The sequence below is a fragment of the Esox lucius genome, chromosome 9 (assembly GCF_011004845.1).
Source record: "Esox lucius isolate fEsoLuc1 chromosome 9, fEsoLuc1.pri, whole genome shotgun sequence".
In the NCBI taxonomy this organism is placed as follows: domain Eukaryota; kingdom Metazoa; phylum Chordata; class Actinopteri; order Esociformes; family Esocidae; genus Esox; species Esox lucius.
Window position 1 is genome coordinate 6,294,906 of NC_047577.1, and position 20,427 is coordinate 6,315,332.

General features: G+C 49.5%; 1 protein-coding gene across 1 annotated transcript; it reads left to right on the forward strand.

Annotated features, from left to right (window-relative positions):
• The first annotated feature begins 119 nt into the window (after positions 1–119).
• On the forward strand, positions 120–12,209 carry LOC105012068 (transportin-2). Its single transcript, XM_029122002.2, has 24 exons — positions 120–483; positions 1,173–1,272; positions 1,453–1,528; positions 1,663–1,812; positions 2,011–2,117; positions 2,749–2,882; positions 3,667–3,748; positions 3,881–4,003; positions 4,367–4,485; positions 6,128–6,188; positions 6,306–6,477; positions 6,610–6,762; positions 6,883–7,108; positions 8,065–8,236; positions 8,380–8,574; positions 8,671–8,829; positions 9,164–9,251; positions 10,295–10,393; positions 10,635–10,730; positions 10,916–10,991; positions 11,199–11,298; positions 11,406–11,480; positions 11,812–11,945; positions 12,056–12,209. Exons 2-23 carry the CDS (start codon positions 1,174–1,176, stop codon positions 11,917–11,919), a joined length of 2,670 nt encoding a protein of 889 aa, XP_028977835.1. The 5' UTR covers positions 120–483; position 1,173; the 3' UTR covers positions 11,920–11,945; positions 12,056–12,209.
• Positions 12,210–20,427: the final 8,218 nt, after the last annotated feature.

Genomic DNA, 20,427 nt, shown 5'->3' on the forward strand with positions numbered 1-20,427 from the left:
GCGGTGACACATGACACATACTGACGATACCTGCTAAGACGCAATGTCCTTGAAAAGAAGACGATTGTTGAATGACATTTTAACATCTATTTACACTATCTATTCGATGAACCAATGTTCGTAAACGTCCGTACACATGTTATTTTTCTACATATGTTGACGGAACAGCTATTCCACTTTCAATCACATGTGATATGAACAGATCCACAATTGGTCAAAATGAACCAAGGCTACGGAAGCCGAATCATGACATGCTGCTGGATTTTTGAATTCTGAGCAGTATTTTCGCACACATAGCCATAGGTGGCTATCTATCCGAAAAGCAAAGGGATTCGGGGTTATCTTTTTGCTTTACAAATAATTTCTGATAACAAAACCTTTTGCTACTTCATACATTTTAGTTGCGTCCGCCATTCTGTCAATGGTCAGTGAAACGGTACTGTTAACAAAGCGATTACGGATCTGACAAATCGGTGCAACCAGGTAAAGCCTTTGGCGGCACTTTCAACATGATGAAGCTAACGTTAGCTAACAAGTTAGCAACTTAGCCAAATAGCCATCGTTTGCGATTGAACATTGAATTGCTTTGTCCTTATCGTATGTATTAACGTGTTTAGATTAGAGTGTCAACACAAGATAATTTGTTAATGTTAGCATGTTTAGGTATTTAGCTAATTTACGAGCTTGTGCCACTTGCGGCAAAATGCGAGGCCGTCTGTCGGCCTGTTTTCCCAAGCCATTGTTGATTCCCTTGATTAGCTAGGTAGCTTACATTAGGTCCGCTTGTTAAGCAGCTAACATACATGTGACAAGAAACGTATCTGCCCGAGATAACGACCTAATTAGCCAACTTACTAGCGAGCTAAATGTCGCTTAGTTCTGGGCGTATGTTCTGATTATATGGCGTGTGTTCTGATTTGAGATTGTGTGGCTAGTAGTGATAGCCGAGAACATCATGGGCCAACGTTAGTTTGAAACATGTACGCAATTATCGGCATATTTTGCCTAATGACCCTTGTAATCTTTCGTTTGGGCTTCTGATAATGTTGGTTTGGAGAGCCTACTGCGTTGGGACAGCGACAACATAATGTAGCGGATGGTGGATTAAAACGTGATAGCGAGTCATTTCTATCTCTGCCTCCCTCTGCTTGTGTGTTTCTCCGTCTGTGTAGGATGGAGTGGCAACCAGATGAACAAGGTCTACAGCAGGTACTTCAGCTACTGAAAGACTCCCAATCCCCCGACACGGCCACGCAGAGAGCTGTGCAGGAAGTATCCTAACTAACACGCTTGTAAGAGCGAAGCAGGCTGTGTGGGAAAAAAATGTGACAAGTGTGTTAAGATGTCATGAATGTGTGACTACGCTGTGTCCCTGCAGGTGTTTGTGTCTCTCTTCTGTTGTTCATTTTGGCAATGTAAGTGATGTAATGTTCCTTAAGTGTGTGTGTGTAGAAACTGGAGCAGCTTAACCAGTTCCCAGACTTCAACAACTATCTCATCTTCGTCCTTACAAGTCTGAAATCTGAGGGTAAGAAGGCCTGCGTGTCTGTGAGCGCACATTAATCGAATTTATATGCTTGCTAAATTTAATTTGGCTTCCTCTCACTTCCTCTCTCCCTTCCTCTGCCTGCCTCTTCTCACCCCCCCCCGCCCACCCTGCAGATGAGCCGACGCGCTCCCTGAGCGGTCTCATATTGAAGAACAACGTGAAGGCCCACTACCAGAACTTCCCACCTCTTGTGGCCGACTTCATCAAGCGGGAATGTCTCAACAACATTGGAGACCCTTCGCCACTCATCCGAGCCACCATTGGTGTGTGTGTGTGTGTGCGTGTGTGCGTGCGTGCGTTATACAGAGTGACTCAGGGTGTGTGGGTGGCGGTGCCTTTGCCGGTTAAGGACTCGGTCTGCGTGGGAGAATGATTTCAGCAGCTAGCCGAAGTATCTGCCTGTTCATATGTGCGGCGTGCGCATGCGTGTGTGTTGAACGCCATTCCTCCTGTCATTTCAGGTATCTTGATAACCACCATAGCATCTAAAGGAGAGCTCCAGACGTGGCCTGAACTCCTCCCTCAGCTCTGCAACCTGCTCAACTCGGAGGATTACAACACCTGCGAGGTCTCGCGCATTAGAAATGCCTCGTTACTTTCTCCCTCAAATAACATAACCGTCAGGAATATTTAGGTTTGGAAGTGTGGGTCCTCACGGGGATGAGGAATCGCCTCGGATCTCCCCGTCAGCCTGCTGACACAGAGCAGCACCCCTCCCCCAGTGGTTTTGCCCTTATTTTAGACGGGCCTGCAATCTGAAGGTCACGTGCTGTCGCCCTTTCTGGCTCCCAAATACCCTGTCAACCCCGGAGCAATTCTAGTGGGTCCCGGGGACCTTAGGACAAAGACCTCCCTCTGGCCCCGCCCCCTTTAACCACGACAGTCTTGTCATGCTTGGTACACTATGAAACATGACTGAGCAGCGTCCGCCCTGTGTGCTGTCGGTGAGATCACTTGTCTCAGCCAGGTCTTTGTGTCTGGTGATGTGATAATGTGCGGGTCCCGCTATGGTGCCCGGTTAATCACATATGGAACAGACTCCATTTTAATTTGGGGGTTTGAGACGCCAAACAGTCATCGTGGTTGGTCGTGTAACTGCACTAGTAGCTGTTTTGTTGGGAGAACTGGTAATCTCACCATAACAGTGTGGTATGACTAAGTGTGTGTGTGTGTGTGTGTGTGTGTGTGTGTGTGTGTAGGGTTCCTTTGGGGCTCTGCAGAAGATCTGCGAGGATTCGTCCGAGCTGTTGGACAGCGACGCACTCAACAGGCCCCTGAACATCATGATCCCCAAGTTCCTGCAGTTCTTTAAACACTGCAGCCCCAAGATCAGGTTTGTCCGCCGTGTTTCTCCGTCTGTCTTACAGGGCAGTGGCGTCTGTCATGTGACCCAGGGCAGTGGCGTCTGTCATGTGACCCACGGTGTGCCAGTGGTCGGGGCCGCCGCCACCGATGGACATTTACTGCTGCGGCACGGGTTCAAATCCAGCCCACTGCTCTCAGCAAAAACAGTCCTCTTTCCCATACCTTCTCTATCCTACACCAAGCATAAATATGCCATAACGCATCTTTAATCAGAAGTTTCACAACAAACAAGGAATTTGTTCTGATCTGTTGTTGCCGCAATTTATACAAAAGGGAAATAAAAACATAAGAACAGTGAACTGAGCATAAAAGTAGTGGACTGTGTGTTAATAAATTACAAAAGAATATATGGAAGGTGCAAGATTTTGTCCAGTTGAGGGTAGTGTGTGTATGTGGGGAGGGGTTATAGACTATTTGGTTCTGGGGGCATGTTCATGAGGCTGCTGTAGGAGTATATGATGCTAAGAACATATGATCAAATGTTTAACTTCAACTCAATCCAAATCTTCTGCCGTAATGGGTGTTCGATGTATCTACATGGTCCGTTTGTGTGCTCTTTACTCGTGAGTTACCCAACAATTTAATTTCCCATCAGTTTTGGTGAGAGTTGGTGGACAAGTGTGGTTATTTTGAGGACAATGTTTAACGTTGGCTTTTGGGCTTTACCCACAATCCTTTGCATGCCGTTCTGTAGTGGCGTTAGGAAGTGTCTTAAAGGGGTCGTGACCTGTTGCGTCTCCCTCTCTCCCCAGGTCTCATGCCATAGCGTGTGTCAATCAGTTCATCATCAGCCGCGCCCAGGCTCTGATGGACAACATCGACACCTTCATCGAGGTGAGAGGCCGACGCGTTTGCAACTCCGTTCTACCCACCGTTCAACGTGACGGATGTAAAAACCTTTTCAAATCCCTGTGTCTGTTATTGAATCGCTGAGACTGTGGCGTCTTGACCCTCGTCTTCCTCCAGAGTCTGTTTGCTCTGGCGGGTGATGAAGACTGTGAGGTGAGGAAGAACGTGTGCCGGGCTCTGGTGATGCTGCTGGAGGTCCGGATTGATCGCCTCATACCTCACATGCACAGCATCATCCAGGTAGGCCCTGCGACCTTTGCCCTGTGTCCTTTTGACTTTGACCCAAACTGCACCGGGTCGTGGCTGTTTGATGCCTCGGCTCCCTTTTCTAGGCGAATCCGTCACTAGCCCTCTCATGCCCTTTTGTGAAAACCCATTTGATCAGAAAGGCCGGAGTCCCTCCCCTCTGGCTTATTTCCTCCAATGGGGTTTTGAGATGAGCGAGGAAGCCGGGGGATGTGTTGAGTGACGGATCGTCTGTTTTCCTGTTGGTCTGCCTTTTCTCGTCTGCCTGTCTCTCCCTTCCCTTCATCTTTTCCATCTTTTTCTTCTTATTTTCTCTCCATTGTTGGTCTTTTTACCCCCACGCCCCTGCTCCTCCAGTACATGCTGCAGCGAACCCAGGACCCAGATGAGAATGTCAGCCTGGAGGCCTGTGAGTTCTGGCTCACCTTGGCTGAACAGCCCATCTGCAAGGAGGCCCTGTCAGGACACCTGGTCCAGTGAGTAGACGGCTGTACACACACACACACACACACACGCACATAAAAAAGAAAAGGGGGCGTAAATCCACCTTAATTTAGGATCACACTGGACGTTAGACGAGAAATAAAGCCAGGAACCTTAACTCTTCTAGGTGCTCCTCAGTTACCTTTCCACGTGTCACAGCGAGATTGTTAGGCACGTGAGTGAGTAAAATGGTGATACTGTGGAGCCTGGTCTCTTAGCTCATTTGTGGCTTTTACTGTTAATCTGTTAGTTCATCGTGGATTTTACCGTCTGTTAGTTCATCGTGGATTTTACCGTCTGTTAGTTCATCGTGGATTTTACCGTCTGTTAGTTCATCGTGGATTTTACCGTCTGTTAGTTCATCGTGGATTTTACCGTCTGTTAGTTCATCGTGGATTTTACCGTCTGTTAGTTCATCGTGGATTTTACCGTCTGTTAGTTCATCGTGGATTTTACCGTCTGTTAGTTCATCGTGGATTTTACCGTCTGTGTTAGTTAATCGTGGATTTTACCGTCTGTGTTAGTTAATCGTTGGTTTTACGGTTGTTGTCTTAGTTCATCTTAGGTTTTATGGTTGTTATACAGTATCTCACAATAGTGAGTACACCCCTCACGTTTTTGCAAATATTTGATTATATCCTTTCATGTGACAACACTGAAGAAATGACACTTTGCTACAATGTAAAGTAGTGAGTGTACAGCTTGTATAACAGTGTAAAATTGTGGTCCCCTCATGTGACTGGTTAGTGTTACAAGGGCTCAGGTGTGAATGGGGAGCAGGTGTGTTAAATTTGGTGTTATCGCTCTCACACTCCCTCATACTGGTCACTGGAGGTTCAACATGGCACCTCATGGCAAAGAACTCTCTGAGGAACTGAAAAAAAGAATTGTTGCTCTACATAAAGATGGCTTAGGCTATAAGAAGATTGCCAAGACCCTGAAACTGAGCAGCAGCACAGTGGCCAAGACCATACAGCGGTTTAACAGGACAGGTTCCACTCAGAACAGGCCTCGCCATGGTCGACCAAAGAAGTTGAGTACCCGTGCTCAGCATCATATCCAGAGGTTGTCTTTGGGAAATAGGCGTATGAGTGCTGCCAGCATTGCTGCAGAGGTTGAAGGGGTGGGGGGTCAGCCTGTCAGTGCTCAGATCATACGCCGCATGCTGCATCAAATTGGCCTGCAGGCTGTCGTCCCAGAAAGAAGCCTCTTCTAAAGATGATGAACAAGAAAGCCCACATACAGTTTGCTGAAGACAAGCAGACTAAGGACATGGATTACTGGAACCATGTCCTGTGGTCTGATGAGACCAAGATAAACTTATTTGGTTCAGGTGGTGTCAAGCGTGTGTAGCGACAACCAGGTGAGGTGTACCAAGACAAGTGTGTATTGCCTACAGTAAAGCAAAAATATATTTGCCAAAATGTGAGGGGTGTACTCGCTTTTGTGAGATACTGTATAAGTTCATTGTTGGTTTCCCTGTCTGTATGTTAGTTCCTCGTTGCTTTTATGGTTGGCATGTAAGTTCATCTGTTGGTCTGGAGATTCACTTTTTACGGTTTACATTTGTGAAACACTTGCACGGCCGTTTAGTGCTTGACTTTGAAGTGTCATTTGATTTCATTCCGTCCCCAGACTCATCCCAATCCTGGTGAATGGGATGAAGTACTCCGAGATAGATATCATCCTTTTGAAGGTGAGTTCTGGGTTGGCCTGAGGTGGATGTGCCTGGGTGGGTTCTCCTCGTGGAACCACGCTCCCCCTGAGGGTGACCCTTCAACCTCTCCCCCTCCCCTCCCCCCCTGTCCCCCAGGGAGATGTGGAGGAGGAGGACGACACGGTCCCCGACAGTGAGCAGGACATAAAGCCCCGCTTCCACAAGTCCCGGACCGTCACCCTGCAGCACGAGGGGGGAGAGGGGGAGGAGGGGGAGGACGATGAAGACGAGGACGACGATGACGACACGCTTTCTGACTGGAACCTGCGTGAGTGCCCGAGGGTTTGAGTTCATCGAGGGAAGGGTCATCGATTGGGTGGCCAATCATGAGAGAGAGAGACACACACACACACATGTTCATAGGAAACATGGAGCCTCATTAGTTTCTCTCTCTCCCCAGGGAAGTGTTCGGCGGCTGCCTTGGACGTGCTGGCCAACGTGTTCCGCGATGACCTCCTCCCGCACCTCCTGCCCCTGCTGAAGGGCCTGCTGTTCCACCCCGACTGGGTCGTCAAGGAGTCGGGGATACTGGTGCTGGGGGCCATCGCTGAGGGTATGACCTCTGACCTTTAACTCTGTCCTTTTCTGTCACGGAACTAAAAACAACTGACCTCTGTCTGTCTCCCCTTTTTCTCTCTCCGTCCCCTGATTCTCCTGCTCCTCCCCTCTCCAGGTTGTATGCAGGGCATGGTCCCCTACCTGCCGGAGCTGATGCCTCACCTAATCCAGTGTCTGTGTGATAAGAAGGCCCTGGTGCGCTCCATCGCCTGCTGGACGCTGTCCCGCTACGCCCACTGGGTGGTGGGGCAGCCCCCGGACTCCCACCTCAAACCCCTGATGACCGAGCTGCTCAAGAGGATCCTGGACGGGAACAAGAGGGTGCAGGAGGCCGCGTGCAGGTGGGGGGGTGTCTGGGGGGGGGGGGGGGTCGGAGCGTGTGTCTGGGTGGGGGGGGGGTCCGGAGCGTGTGTCTGGGTGGGGGGGGGGGTCGGAGCGTGTGTCTGGGTGGGGGGGGGGGTCGGAGCGTGTGTCTGGTCTGTGGGGGGGGGTCGGAGCGTGTGTCTGTGTTCTGGTGGGGTGGGTAGGAGCGTGTTGTCTGGGGGGGTGGTAGGAGCGTGTGTCCTGGGGGGGGGGGGGGGCTCGGAGCGTGTGTCTGGTTGGGGGGGGGTCGGAGACGTGTGTCTGGGTGGGGGGGGGGTCGGAGCGTGTGTCTGGGGGGGGGGGGGGAGGGGGTCGGAGCGTGGTGTACTGGGGTGGGGGGGTCGGAGCGTGTGTCTGGGGGGGGGGGGGGGTCGTGAAGCGTGTGGCTGGGGGGGGGGGGGGGGGGGGGTCGGAGAGTGTGTCCTGGGGGGGGGGGGGGTCAGGAGCGTGTGTCTGTGGGGGGGGTCGGAGCGTGTGTCTGCGGGGGGGGGGGGGGTCGGAGGCGTGTGTCTGGGGGGGGGGGGTGCGGAGCGTGTGTCTGGGGGGGGGGGTCGGAGCGTGTGTCCTGTGTCGGGGGGGGGGGGGGGGGGGGGTGGGGAACCATGGTCTCCTGTGTGTTGGCTTGATCACTCATCCCGGTTGGCCAAACGTTATCTGGTGAATGTAATTTCCTGGTTGACCTCCTCAAGAGAACCTTGAGCCACGCCCCTCCATTACATTTTCTCCCTCGTGTGTTTCAGGACTACAAAGCTACCTTTTTTATTTTTACACATTTTAGCTGTGGAATCTAAATCTAGCTGAAACTTTTACCCAGATTTAGATCCACTGGGGCCTGATTTAGTAACCAATTGAGATCCACCAACCAGGACCCGCTGCTACCAGGGACATCCCTAGCTGAGCCAGATTGTCTCTGTTTATCTGGTCCCTCTCTCAGTGCCTTTGCTACTCTAGAGGAGGAGGCGTGCACAGAACTGGTTCCCTATCTGAGCTTCATCCTGGACACTCTGGTGTTTGCCTTTGGGAAGTACCAACACAAGAACCTGCTGATTCTCTACGACGCCATTGGGACCCTGGCAGACTCTGTGGGTCACCACCTCAACCAGCCGGTCAGTATGCCACAGCCCGCTGGTTCCACTTTGTCGCGACACGCTCGGTTTTACCTGACCTTCTCCAGTATGTGGGACACTGCTAAAATAACACCGGTTTAACACACCCTCCTTCATCACCTCCTCTCTCGCTCCTCATCCAGGAGTACATAGAGAAGTTGATGCCTCCCCTTATAGCGAAGTGGAACGAGCTGAAGGACGAGGACAAGGACCTGTTCCCCCTGTTAGAGTGTCTGTCGTCCGTAGCGACCGCCCTGCAGAATGGCTTCCTGCCTTACTGTGAACCAGTCTACCAACGCTGTGTCACCCTGGTCCAGAAGACCCTGGCCCAGGCCATGGTGAGACACACACACCAACACACACGGATGGACCCACTGTTTGTTCTGGACTGTCCAGGTTAAACCCCCGGGGATCACTGACCCCTCCCTCCCCAGATGTACAGCCAGCAGCCTGAGCAGTATGAGGCCCCTGACAAGGACTTCATGATCGTGGCCCTGGACCTCCTCAGTGGGCTGGCCGAGGGCCTGGGGGCCCACGTGGATCAGCTGGTGGCCCGGAGCAATGTCATGACCCTGTTGTTCCAGTGCATGCAGGTATTGTGTGTGGGCTGTGTGGGCTGTGTGGGCTGTGTGTGTGTGTGTGTGTGTGTGTGTGTGTGTGTGTGTGTGTGTGTGTGTGTGTGTGTGTGTGTGTGTGTGTGTGTGTGTGTGTGTGTGTGTGTGTGTGTGTGTGTGTGTGTGTGTGTGTGTGTGTGTGTGTGGGTGTGTGGGTGTGTGGGTGTGTGGGTGTGTGTGTGTGTGGGTGTGTGGGTGTGTGTGGGTGGGTGGGTGGGTGGGTGGGTGTGGGGGGGGTGTGGGGGCTGCTAACTTTGTGTGGGGGGGGGGCCCTAACTGTCGTGTGTGTTTTAACTGTCGTGTGTGTGTGCAGGATACGATGCCGGAGGTGAGACAGAGCTCCTTTGCTCTGCTGGGTGACCTGACCAAAGCCTGTTTCCCTCATGTCAAGCCGTGCATTGGTAACCACCTCCAGTAGATCTGTCTGTCTCCCCCCCTGGGTCTGTCTGTCTCCCCCCCCTGGGTCTGTCTGTCTCCCCCCCCCTGGGTCTGTCTGTCTCCCCCCCCTGGGTCTGTCTGTCTCCCCCCCCTGGGTCTGTCTGTCTCCCCCCCCTGGGTCTGTCTGTCTCCCCCCCCTGGGTCTGTCTGTCTCCCCCCCCTGGGTCTGTCTGTCTCCCCCCCCTGGGTCTGTCTGTCTCCCCCCCCCTGGGTCTGTCTGTCTCCCCCCCCCCTGGGTCTGTCTGTCTCCCCCCCCCTGGGTCTGTCTGTCTCCCCCCCCTGGGTCTGTCTGTCTCCCCCCCCCTGGGTCTGTCTGTCGTCCCCCCCCCTGGGTCTGTCTGTCGTCCCCCCCCCTGGGTCTGTCTGTCGTCCCCCCCCCCGGGTCTGTCTGTCGCCCCCCCCCCCCCCCCCGGGTCTGTCTGTCCCCCCCCCCCCCCGGGTCTGTCTGTCTCCCCCCCCCCCCCGGGTCTGTCCCCCCCCCCCCCCGGGTCTGTCTGTCCCCCCCCCCCCGGGTCTGTCTGTCCCCCCCCCCCCCCGGGTCTGTCTGTCCCCCCCCCCCCCGGGTCTGTCTGTCCCCCCCCCCCCCGGGTCTGTCTGTCCCCCCCCCCCCCCCGGGTCTGTCTGTCCCCCCCCCCCCCCCGGGTCTGTCTGTCCCGTCCCCCCCCCCCCCGGGTCTGTCTGTCCCCCCCCCCCCCCGGGTCTGTCTGTCTCCCCCCCCTGGGTCTGTCTGTCTCCCCCCCCCTGGGTCTGTCTGTCTCCCCCCCCCTGGGTCTGTCTGTCTCCCCCCCCCGGGTCTGTCTGTCCCCCCCCCCCCCCCGGGTCTGTCTGTCATGTCAGGCTGTGTGTTACTAAACACTTCCTGTAGATTTCTCTCTTTGTTTCTCTCCATAAAACCATGTGCTGCCCTCTGACATCTTTCATTATACGTACTCTGCCGTGCCTTGTGGGTGTTCTTAATTTATGTGTGAAAGACAGTCATGAATCTTTCTCTCTTTCCTTGTCCCAGCTGAGTTCATGCCCATACTAGGTACCAACCTGAACCCGGAGTTCATCTCTGTGTGCAACAACGCAACCTGGGCCATCGGAGAGATCTGCATGCAGATGGGTGAGTAGTGGGAGCGGGTGAGTGGCCGGGGGGGGGGGGGGGGAATTGGGGGAGACAGTGGCGGAGGGGACGATGGGGGAGTGGCAGGTGGAGCGATGGGTGTGCAGTGGGGGAGGGACAGTGAGGGAGTGGGGGGTGGAGCGATGGGTGTGCAGTGGGGGAGGGACAGTGAGGGAGTGGGGGGTGGAGCGATGGGTGTGCAGTGGGTGTCTGACATGATGTGGTGTCTGTCTGTCTCTAGGTGTGGAGATGCAGCCGTATGTGTCCATGGTCCTGAATCAGCTGGTGGAGATCATCAACAGACCCAACACACCCAAGACCCTGCTGGAGAACACCGGTACACTCACTGTAAACAGGCCTCACTGTAAACAGGCCTCACTGTAAACAGGCCTCACTGTAAACAGGCCTCACTGTAAACAGGCCTCACTGTAAACAGGCCTCACTGTAAACAGGCCTCACTGTAAACAGGCCTCACTGTAAACAGGCCTCACTGTTCATGTTTGGTCTGTTTTTCTCTTCCAGCCATCACCATTGGTCGTCTAGGTTACGTGTGCCCTCAGGAGGTGGCTCCCATGTTGCAGCAGTTCATCAGACCCTGGTGAGAAGACACACACACACACACACACACACACACACACACACGACTAGTTCATCAGAGCCCGGTCAGTGTGTTACATATTGTAACTCTTTAGGTCGTCTGGGCTGCAGACTGTCTTAGTAGTGCTGGTTCTGGACGCTGTTCACAGCCGGGTTTCTCCTCAGCCTGTATCGACGTGGTTTAGATTGATATCCGTCTGTGTTTCAGGTGTACGTCACTACGAAACATCCGCGATAATGAGGAGAAAGACTCCGCCTTCCGAGGGATCTGCATGATGATTGGTGTAAACCCTGGAGGCGTGGTCCAGGTTAAAACACACACACACACACACACACACACACACACACTCTGTCAGGTCCTATGCGCTTTGAAACTGCCGTGACATGACATGGCGTCGTGTGTGTCTCTGCGCAGGACTTCATCTTCTTCTGCGACGCGGTGGCCTCCTGGGTGACCCCTAAAGACGACCTCCGAGACATGTTCTACAAGGTCAGTGGAGGACGGGCTCGATCTGCTCTTCTCCTCGTGCGTTTCCAAAACCTCCCCTGAGCCCAACGCACGTTTCACATTCATGTTTCCACTCTGTTGGTCCGAGGCTTGATGATTCGTCGGCTGACCGTCAGTTGTGCCGCCTTAAAATGAAACGGTTAAATGTCTGAAGGTTTGGGGAAAAGGCCTTGGGTGGGGACTTCAGCTTGGGGTGTCCTTGAAGGACTTGAATCCAGATGAACGCTCATGTTGTCGCTACTGTTGTGATGTCTTTGTTGAGGACTCAACGGTATCACCCCCCCGTCTCCCTCCCCCTTCTCCCCCATCTCAGATCCTTCATGGCTTTAAGGACCAGGTGGGTGAGGAGAACTGGCAGCAGTTTTCAGAACAGTTTCCCCCTCAGCTGAAGGAGAGGCTGTCTGCCTGCTATGGAGTCTAGAACCCCCCCCCGTAACCTAACATCAGGTACGTACACACACACACACACACACACACACACACACACACACAGAGACACACTGAGATTTTTGTCCATCCAGTTGTTTGAATCCGCTCCTCCTTGTCCCTCCCTCCAGGTGAGCCAGTAGTTGTGGAGGAGGGTGAACGGGAAACTCATCCATCCATGTTATTGCACTGCCCTGAACAGACCTGGGGGGGAGGGGGGGGAGGAGAGGGATGCACCACGCCATTGGCCGCTCCCCCTCACGGACGGCCCCCACGCCCTGTGTTTGTCCATAGAGGGAGGGTGGGCGGGACTTAGGGAGGGTGGGACGGGGGGAGGGGGGGTTACCTCCGGATTAAAGAATTAATAAGGGGACCCAGCCCACACAGAACTTCTTAGGTAGGGACAGAGAGAGAGAGAGAGAGAGAGAGAGAGAGAGAGAGAGAGAGAGAGAGAGAGAGAAAGAAAGAGAGAGATGAAAGAAGAGGGAAGGATGGAGGGAGAGCTATATATGAAGGGAGGGTGGGAGAGAGATGTAGAAGAGGGAGACGGGGGGTAAGGATGAAATGCAGGAACAGCTAGGGTTAGATAGATGGATTATCAGAGGGGGAGAGAGAGTTAGGGAAACGAAGGTACATAGAAGACAGCCTAGACGGTTTTAGCCGGGATGAAAGAGAGACTTAACAGATTTTAATCAGACTGTAAGAAAGACTGACGTCACCCCTAGTCACAGGAAAACACACACACACACACACACTCGTAACAGACTAGACACGTACATAGACACACACACAGCAACATCCACACACGGATTCACTTGCATTACCTAGAGCTGAGTGGATGGCTCCGTTAGGCTGATAGATGGGTGGGTGTCCAGGCCTGTGTATCTCCTGATGAGCTTTCATTTACCGGGGAGGTAATTATGAATTAATATTCATCCCTTGACCTGTAGACGACTTGTTCGGTGTCCAAATGATTTGCAATCGAGCGTTTTTTCTTTTTTTTTCTTTGGTTGCCTGAGAATGCTTTGTGTAATTGTAATCAGAGATGACATTTAGTCACTCTGTCCTTGTAGTTGGGGAACTGAGAGTGACTGACTGCGTCTTGGCTGATGGGAGTCATCACCTTTAGGTCGAGTTGGTAGAACTGAGCTTCAATATTTGTTATTCTCATGTAAGGTTAGGAAACAAAAGATTAGTGCATAAGTGTCCCGTTGTGTGTGTGTGTGTGTGTGTGTGTGAGAGACAGGGTTTGTTTACCTATTGTTTACTTTGCATTTGATTGTTTTAATAAGGTAACGATTTGGCTAACACCTGACTCCTACCCCTGTCCTCAACCTGTAAACTGTGACTGTCGCTGTGTGTGACTGTCGCTGTGTGTGACTGTCGCTGTGTGTGACTGTCGCTGTGTGTGACTGTCGCTGTGTGTGACTGTCGCTGTGTGTGACTGTCGCCATGTTGATATCTTGAGTAAAGTGATTGTTTATCATGAGAATGTTTTACAAGATTATCCATCATTTCTTTACTTTTTTTTTTTGCTGCTACTGATTTCCATGATAAACTTAAACTTAAATTAACACAAAAAACGAAACATCTTATGAGATGCACATTTACAATGAACTTTTAATTTTTGTTTTTTTGCACTTTTTTTTTTGTATTAATGACATTTTAAACTTGTTCATCCATAAAGGACATCCGAATTCTAACGTCAGTGTTGGTTCTTTGTCTTTCACTGTACAACCTGTCTCCTACTTAATGGCCTAAACCTTCAGAATACTAAAAATGGCAAATAAAACGTGAAACTGCGAGTAATCCGCACTTTTACAATTTGTGTGTTTAAGTGTGTGTGTGTGTGTGTGTGTGTGTGTGTGTGTGATGTGTATGCGCATGTATTTGTATTTCTTTTTTTTTTGTAAACCGAGGTTGTAGCTGGAACTAGCCTATTTGGTGTGTGGGTGTGTGTGTGTGTACATTTTTCTTTTTCGTTCTCAATAAGAAGAGCACAATATCTTTAGAACAGGGGCGCTAGGACTTTACCAAAGACCAAACACACAGACCAATACGACAGGGGCTGCGTTCGTTCCCATCGAACGGAATGAATCGGTGGAAGAACTTGAACAGAAAACGTTTTTGTCACAGAGACCATACAAATAGAGCTGGTTGGATGGTGTCGTTGAACAAAGCATTTTGGGAAAGATGTACTCTGTCCAGGTTCTTTTATAAAGGAGTCAGGTGTAGGGGCAGTTTTATATTACATGGGGAGATCCAGTGTTTGGCCTTTTTCTTTTCATGGATACTGTGTACCACTATCAGCCACCTTTGCTAAAGTTTGTGGCGGCTGTTTAGATGAAACTGAACCGTGGATTCTGTTTTTTTCGGACATATGGGCTTTTTTTTAGGGTGCAAAAACATCTTAACAGTGGGTTGTAAGAAAAATCCCAGACTTTATTTAATTATTTGCTACAGTGAATCTGGACCAATTTTGCACAGGTGTATAAATAACTGATTGACTGACCTAGACTGTGATAAAAGAAATGCTCAAGAGATCAATGTATCATTGAACAAAGACAATCCACATCTCCATTCTGCTATTTCCATGGTCTGATCAGTTTAGATTTCTCCAAATAAAGCATTATTTTTAGTCACTCGTTCTTTAGCTTTTCAACTGTTTTGTAGTTTTATTTTGATGCGTAGCATGAATGTGCACATTATTCCAAATGTTTCTCGTGCGGTTTCATACACTTAAAATACTCCATTTAGTCATGTCCACTTTCTAGTAGTATTTTTTTTGTGGACTTGTTAGGATATCATGGAAATAATGATTTCACTGGTAATTATTATTATAATGCCACTTAGTAGTAAATGAGGTTTAGATTTGGGGGTAGTGGAGGGAGTAATGGCGCTAGGGAGCATGTGCGGCCACGGTAGTCAAGCATGATCTTACTTGTTCAAGTTTTGCGGGATGACTTTAATGTGCCCGAGTGTTATTTTTTTTAATGGACTGCAACCCATGTCAATCGCAGCAAACACTGAGTTCATCCTTTGTGGAAATAAATACCAAAAGCTGTTTCTTCCAACCTTTTCCGAACGTCTCACTTTTTGTTTTTTTCGTGGCTATATTTAACCTGCTTTGCTGGCCGGTCCAAATGGCGCCCCGTTTCCCTACCTAGGGTACCGCTTCTGCCCCGGGCTGCTTGAGGTTCTGGGCAGATGTAGTGCGCTAAGAGGGGAGTAGGATGCCGTTGAGGGCCGGGTGGAAGTGAGGGCTGTTGGACGGCTGTTGTGTGTCTGTATCATGGCAGAAAAAGGCTCGGAGATCCAGAAAGAGATTTGTTGTTCTCGATAACACTGTATCCTGTCTTACACGCACACGACAGCTTCCTGTCCACAGAGAACAACTACACACCCGTGTGTGTGTGTGTGTGTGTGTGTGTGTGTGTGTGTGTGTGCGCGCGCGTGCGTACATGTCTACATTTCCTCTGTCAGTTTTTCAAGGGTTCCATTGTTATAATGAGGTAGATTGGCAAACAGCAGGAATCCGGTTAGTCACCGTTCTGAAAGTTTAACTCTGACACACACACACATACACACACACACCGATTGTGACACCCTGTACTTTCTAAATTGTGTGTGTGGGCATGTTTTGCTTACCTTCTGGGGACTAAAATTAAAACATGAAAAATGGAGCCTTTACTTACCTTCTGGGGATGTTAGAGTTTAGGTTAGAGAACACTGAAGTCCCCACAAGGTTGTGTGTGTGTGTGTGAGTGTGTGTGTGTGTGTGTGTGTGTGTGTGTGATTTAAGTGCCTGAGCAACAGACATCCAGCATTCAGGACCCCCTGGGCAATGGAACTTGACCACTGTGAACATGAAAGGGGCCCACTGTTCACATGTGGGCCAAGGACCATCACTGCAGGGGGCAGACCGGATCACTCCTGACCGCCTCCTCGCCGAGGGGGAGAGAGGAAGATCACACCTCCTCCCTCCTGACCGCCTCCTCGCCGAGGGGGAGAGAGGAAGATCACACCTCCTCCCTCCTGACCGCCTCCTCAGCGAGGGCGAGAGAGGAAGAAGGCGGAGGGCGGGTGCTCTCGTTTCCATCCAGGTGCTAAATCAGGTTTCCCCATTGTGTGAATGACTAGGCTGTGTGAGGGTGTAGGTGGGTAAATTACTAGGCTGCCAGATTGTATGGTATCATCTATTGCCAGGTTAAGGCTGATATATTGTTGCCAGGTTTCCTCTGGGATTTCCCCCCTATAGATAACATAAATGAGAGGCAGCGGAGACAGATCTACAATGCCCTGCAGAATTACTCTGCCCCATCTATATATAAATTAAAAAGGCTGTTATAAAATGTCATTGTTGTTTATTAGCTTGATCTTACACGGATGAAATCATGAATCTGACCTCTACTTTTAGTTTTGTTAAAAAGTAATTATTTCTTTCTAAAACTTATGACACAATTATATGAGTCTTTGGGAAACTTGTCTGGTTGGGCATGACCACCTGTTTCAATGAGGTAAAAATGTGGTGATGGACAGGTTATACTTCAGTGATCTGTCAACATGGGAACGTTTTGGTGAGAACAAACAAATGTATTCTAACAAAAGGTTGCTGACCTTCACAAATCCACCAATGGCTATGAGACAATCGTTAAATATCTGGAAGTATTCTGATCCGCTAGTCATTCGAGGCTTCATTACTGTTCTTCTATCAGCAGGATATTATGCTAGCAGTGCTAACTCAGATTTTCTTTTTCAAAACCAAAGCCATCATTGAAATATATAAGGCAACATAGTTAACAACCTAGTCTGTAAATGTTATGTTTACTGTCCGTTCCAATGTTATTCTTGTCGGTTCTTTTTCTCAGACTAGATTAACTATATTGCCTTGTAAATTTCAATGATGGCTTTTATTGTGATAAAGAAAATGTGAGTGCTTCCAGAATAATATCCTGCTGCTAACGTAACGCTAATGAAGCCTCGAATGGCCGTCACTAATCTCCACTATTGGAGCCGTAATCAAGAAATATAAAACGACTGGATCTGTGATGAACCTGCCTGAAAGTGGACATGTATTTTACCCCCATTAGGAGAGTTCAAGTGGCAAAACATTCTTCAAGGATCACAGTTGGAGAATTGCAGAAGTTTGTTACATGTTGGGGTCACCAGGTATCCAAAACTATGGCTGTCACCAAACCCCAAATGTGACAGCAATTAAATTTGAATGAAGTTCCCGTGGTCTGATGAGGCTAATATTGAATCTTTTGGCAACAAGCCCCAGGGGTGCGTTTGGTGTAAAAAAGGAACCGTGCTCATGCATAAATTATCCCAATTCCCACTGTGAGGCTAATTCCAACTGTGAAATGAATCCCCACAGTGAGATGAATCCCCACTGAGAGGTATTTGGGTGGATCTGTGATGTTGTGGGCTGCATTGCTTCTACAGGCCCTGGGAACCTAGTTAGAATACATTACATCAAGTACCTCAAGATTTTAGGCCACAAACCTGTCCGTCTCTGCCAGGAGGTCATCGAGTCATATTTGGATCTTCCACCAGGACAAGGATCTGAAGCATACATCCATATCCACACAAAAAACTTTCACTGACCAGAGAATCAAGCTTTTGAAATGGCCTTTTGAAAGAGACCCCTGACCCATTCCAAATCTGTAGAGTGAGCTGAAGAGGAGAGTCCACAAGCAGGGACCAAGGGTCTGGAGATTTTCTAAAATGGAGAATTAATCTCACATCCCTTCCTAGTTGTTCTCCCACCTCACTGAACATTTTAGGAGACGAGAGAGAGGGTGCACAAAGCACTAAAAGCAGGGGTTGCCAATAATTTTTGTAAATAAATTATAATTTGTTACGTTTTTTTCTTTTAACAATTTTCACCCAATTTAAAGTTGGATTCATATGATGTTTTGAGTGTAAGAGCAAGCTAAGAAACGATAATGACATTAAGTTCACTGCGTTTTTTGTTCAAATTCACCAAGGGTAGCCTACAAAGCAACACCATATATCGAGTGGAACAGACATCCCAAATCAGGAAGTGTAACGTTAACGTGACGTTCTTTAATAGGACGACTACGTAAGGAAAATGCGGGTTGCCAGACGGCAGATTTGCCTACTGTGTGAAGCTCTCTTGGTCCAGTGTCGAGTTTCCCCCTCCGGCCATTGGAAATCCCTGGCAATGTGATTGGGTTCAGAATGTCACGGAATCACTCCACCAGGAATCCCCCTGGCCGCAGGTAAAATTCTGTTTGCCTCTGAGAGAATGTGGTTGTGTTCCGCAGTCACCTATACAACACGGTTTTTAACGCACAGACCATAAACCGTACATGACAGAAATGCCCTCCACTCTTTCTGTTCAATTAACCCCTCGTCCAGATGAAGAAAAGTTTGCAGTTATTACTGAATGCAGCGAAAAACGAGGACATTGAAATACATTGTGCGCCGTGCGTCATCATCTTTTAACCGTTTTTGTCACTTAACGCGCAAAAGTTTAGTGGATAGTACATTCTTTACAAAACATGTCAAATCAATCCCATTCCAAAATGTTAAAATACATCTACCTCGCAAAACGTGTAGAGTAACACCAAAACCAACATGCCACGAGCCTAAGTGAATACTTACTTTTTCTCACGAGACTCGTGGGTTTTTCGAGAAGAAAGCCGACCGTTACTGCGCGCGCCTGCTGAAGCCAAGTGGATGTGCGTGCGAACAGGCGAAGCTCAGCACAGTCTGCGGGAAAAGGGAATTCCTTTTTGTTGACGTCAGATGATGGGTCCTCCCTTCTGAGAGAGACCGTGTCTGTGCAGCCAGGGCCGTTGCCACGAATCCTGGGGCCCCTGAAAAGATGTAACCTATGCCCGGGCCCCCCTCGCGTACGGACCGCATTGATGTCATTACAATCCCTGACAAGCCACGGGCCCCCCCATGAATCACTATCGCGTTTCTCCGCGTCAGGCTACGGCCCTGTCTGCTGCCATAAAACATACCAGATAAGTCAAGGCCACACAAGAGGGAGACCAAAAAGTCACAGTTCCCGACCACCCCTCCTCCGGCTCCCTCTCTCGTTCTCTCCCTTTCTCTGTGTGGTGTTCTTCTCTGGGTCGTCATAGTGACGGGGGCCACACACACAAACAGTGTGCTACAGTAGTTAGAGGCTTCGTCAGGAAGCTCCTGTTAACCGCAACGACGTCACTGTGCCCCCCCCTCCCCCTCACACACACTGACACACATACACACATACACACTGACACACATACACACACACACACTGACACACATACACACTGACACACACACACATACACACTGACACACATACACACATACACATACACACATTTCTCTCTCTCTAATCTATCAAAAACCCTATAATTAGTATAATATTATGGAATGTGCCCTACCATATATGTGTGTGTGTGTCAGCATGTGTTAACGTGTGTGTGTGCTTGTGTGTGTGTGTGTGTGTGTGTCAGCATGTGTTAACGTGTGTGTGTGTGCTTGTGTGTGTGTGTGTGTGTGTGTGTGTCAGCATGTGTTAACATGTGTGTGTGTGCTTGTGTGTGTGTATGTGTGTGCTTGTGTGTGTGTGTGTGTGTGTCAGCTTGTGTTAACGTGCGTGTCTGTGTGCTTATGTGTGTGTGTCAGCGTGTGTTAACGTGCGTGTCTGTGTGCTTGTGTGTGTGTGTGTTAACGTGCGTGTCTGTGTGCTTAAATTCCTATCAAAGTGAGGACAATTTGTTTGGCGTGGGTTTAATGTTAGGGTTTTTGTTAGGTTTTTGTGGTTCGGTTCGTTTTTTTATGTGATTGTGTTGTGTCCCTGACCAAGGTATTTTAGCTTGATTGCTTTCAGATTATTGTTGTAAGTGAGAATGTGTTCTCAATCAGCTTACCTAGGAAAAGATGGGAAAATTACACATATTTAAAAAATAAAAAAATAAATCAAAGGAAAAGTAAGAGAGCGAAATACTGAAAATGCTACAGTAAAAGAAACAGATTGAGGGAGGGTGAGTGGAATGGAGCGATAGATGTATACACAGAGAAACAGAGGGAGAGAAACAGAAAGAAAAAAGAGAGAGAAACAGAGAAGCGCCCCCACATCTGACTTGGTAAAGTTTATATCACCACGCATAAACACTGGCCATTGAGGATGGAGAATACACACACACACGTACACACACACATACACACAGACACACAGACACACATAAACACACACGTACACACACACACACACAGACACTCTAAACCGTAAACATCATCAATGTGTTTCCTATATAGATGAGATCATGAAAACACACGTCAATTTAAAGGATATGCATTACGCTGGTGTGTGTGTGTGTGTGTGTGTGCGTGCGTGTGTGTGTGTGTGTGTGTGGAGAGCTACTCTGTACCCTCAAGCCAGCCAATAAACCATATTAAATTAATGAAATGGGGGGTATTTAATGAGGCTGAATGCTACGCACGCCCATGCACTCACACACACAAACACACAATG